The sequence below is a fragment of the Octopus bimaculoides genome, chromosome 20, assembly GCF_001194135.2.
Source record: "Octopus bimaculoides isolate UCB-OBI-ISO-001 chromosome 20, ASM119413v2, whole genome shotgun sequence".
Classification (NCBI taxonomy): Eukaryota; Metazoa; Mollusca; class Cephalopoda; order Octopoda; family Octopodidae; genus Octopus; species Octopus bimaculoides.
Genome location: NC_069000.1, coordinates 47,387,461 through 47,390,413, shown reverse-complemented (window position 1 = coordinate 47,390,413; position 2,953 = coordinate 47,387,461). Strand labels below are relative to the sequence as shown.

At 40.3% G+C, this 2,953-nt stretch overlaps 1 protein-coding gene across 5 annotated transcripts in view; it reads right to left on the bottom strand.

Moving 5' to 3' along the window:
* The window catches only part of LOC106882897 (uncharacterized protein C8orf76 homolog), a 23,771-nt gene that overhangs the window by 15,714 nt on the left and 5,104 nt on the right, over positions 1 to 2,953 (bottom strand). For all 5 annotated transcript variants that reach the window (XR_008266374.1, XM_014933722.2, XM_014933721.2 and 2 more), the window contains exons 4-5: positions 2,062 to 2,174; positions 901 to 985 (exon numbers count right to left, since the gene is read on the bottom strand). Coding sequence is in view for 4 of the 5 variants with exons in the window: in XM_014933722.2 (XP_014789208.1) it covers positions 901 to 985; positions 2,062 to 2,174 (198 nt within the window). In the remaining variant the exon portion in view is untranslated. The remainder of the gene's footprint in view (positions 1 to 900; positions 986 to 2,061; positions 2,175 to 2,953) is intronic.

The window sequence follows — 2,953 nt, the reverse complement described above, 5'->3', positions numbered from 1 at the left end:
CAGGTGACTCCAAGCTCGGCTGATGTCGCTAAAGTTACCAGGCAGTACAAGGCCGGAGATCCTGTGTATGCACTATACTATGGACCTCGCCGAGACAAAGATCCCCGATGGGTACCAGCAATCATTAAGAAGTCATTGGGTACTCGCTGCTTTAATGTGAAGGTCATACCTCATGGCCCGATGTGGAGACGACACTGGGAACAGCTGCGACCGCGGTACACAACTGAGGAAGACAATGAACCTGGTGATGCAGAAAACACTGTATTTGAATTTGCAACAGATCACCCGATGGAGATCTCGGAAACTGTGCCACTAACACAAAGACAAACCAGACCGCCACATCAGCAACAAGAGTCTACTACTAATATCCAGCATCATCATCATGACCAACACGATTCTACGATTACTACTAACCAGCAACAATGAAACAATGAACTCAGACGAACCACATGACACACGGAACGTCAGACGAATTACATATCTAACAGTCCATATAACAAGATGTCCTTTATGTTTATTCTACATGTATGATTTTGTAACTCCTATTGGGAAATGAAACACATGTAATGGTGAAGAAATAATACCAAAATTTTTTTTGAGTCTCCTGTATTGATATGTAATAACTTTATGAAAATTGCTTCTCAGGATATTTCAACTCTTGTCCATGCTTCACACAAACGTAACATCTGCATTTTCTTTTGGACAACTGGAATAAGCAGACGCGATTCCATTGGATTATAACCCTATCCACATACTATTCCCTGTGTGCGTGCTAGGATACGGAAATGTGTGTGTGTGCGCATATATACACACATATAAACAAAACAAAAGTGGATGCAAGACACCAAAAAAGAAACAATTTCCAATGTCAGTGAATGACAATTGTTGATTAATGTTTACCTTCAGATTCTCCAACAGCAGTGTAAATGTTGTGTAGCAGGTAGAGGTGCCGTGTACGATGTGAAGGGATTACAGCTTGATGATACTGGAACCATAAAACAACAAATCAGTACAAAATAATTTAATACATAAACATTCACTCTTCTTACTTTCCCTCTAATGTATATTTATCTTCTTACCTTCCTTTCAACATAACTTTATCAAGGAGAGAGAGAGAGAGAGAGTAATTAAGAGACACAGCAAAATGTGACTGATGTAGTCAAGAAATGAATGAGCTTCACCTCACTCTTGGAGTATTCTACATTTTATTGGAATGGTCTGAAAGAAGGGACTGTACCTATGGTATCCAAAGGCTTTTCAAGAATGGTTATTGTTCTTGTTGAATGATTTTAAGTCAATGATGATCGAAGGAAAAAGAGGATTTTCCAGAGGACAACATTTTGGTGGGGAAAAGGACTGGACAGAGAGGTTAGGGTGAGAAATGGTGGGAGACAATAGGAATGGCATTGATAACATTGCCAAACCTACCTGTCAGAGAGAAAGGGGCTTTGTCTTTAGGGGCCAGAAAGTACTTTGACTCAGCAAGACAAATGTGGAACCCCATATTATGGTGACTTTTACAAAAACCTTTGGATTACAGGATTTACTTGATCAAGAGTGACCTGGGTCTGAACACCACACCTGCAATCAAAATGCTACTACACACACACACACACACACAAACTGTCATCATCATCATCATCATAGACTACATGTTGTGGAGATTGCTAGCATCTAAATCTGTCCAATAGAAATTGCTGGCATGCGAATCAGTGCAACAGAATGAAATGGAAAGTTGTAGAACTCTCTGGAATGTTCTAATGGCACAGAGCTGTATAAGCAGAGCTGGTAGAGGGACGTTTCTCCTTTTGCCTTTGTCTCTTTTTTTGTTAGACACACAGTTTGAGAGACAGATAATAAACCTGTCTGTGTTCTTGTTTGTGAGTGAACAAGAGAAGAACTACATAAGAAAGCTAACCTGGTAGATTTAGAAATCTCCAGGCACCAAAGAATCTCGTGGGTCCTAAAAAAGATGAAAAGCAGCGCTAACCCTTTTCTTTGCCTCCCACTCCTTAGATTACGGAAGAAAAATGCAATATTGGTGAAGAAATATGGACTGACCAATTTGTTTGCAATGTGGATGGCTTGATGGTGGTTTCCTGTCATTAGGTGAGCTCTGGCCAAAGACTCTGTCATGTCTTGGTGCATTGAAGAATTATGTTCTGGGAGAAGTCCTGCAATAGAAGACACACATTTAACAGGTGATGGAACAGCAGCATAAAGACACTGATGGACGAGGAGGTGTAGTGAGGGTGACAGTAGTGGTGGTGGTGGTAGTGGTAGTAGTAGTAAGACGATAAAATGGAAGATATTAGCCAAGGCTATTTTACAAAGGGTCATCCTAACAGAAACACCAAAAGCTCCCTGGTTTCTGTCATTAAACACAGAATTAAGCTAAAGTTGGTTATTTAAAACTGATGGCACATTCATTTAATATTTATATTACACACACATATATATATATAAAATTTGTGTCTAATATGAAAAGGATGTGTAAGGTGCAAGATGGCAGAACCATTAGCACATCGGGCAAAATGCTTACCAGCTTTTTGTTCGTCTTTATGTTTTGAGGTTGGATTCTGCTTTTCATCCGTTCGAGGTTTAATGGGTCAATCAAATAAGAGCCAGTTGAGCACTGGGGTCAGCGTGATTGACTTACCCCTCCCCTAGAACAGCTGGCCTTGTGCCAAAATTTGAAACCAATATGTAGTATCTAACATTAAAACTTCACCAGTATATATATATATATATATATATATATATATATAGTGTAGTATATTGCCACTTAAGTGTGGCTGACCCCTAGGGGTGGATGTTACTGTTGCTTTTAGCCCCAGGAGGACATCTCCTCCAGCTGGCTTATCGACACACGACTGTGTCCTGTTTGCCAAGGGAGTTATCCCTCTCACCTCGACCAGCAGCACGAACGTATCCGGATTTCAGGGTTATTTCC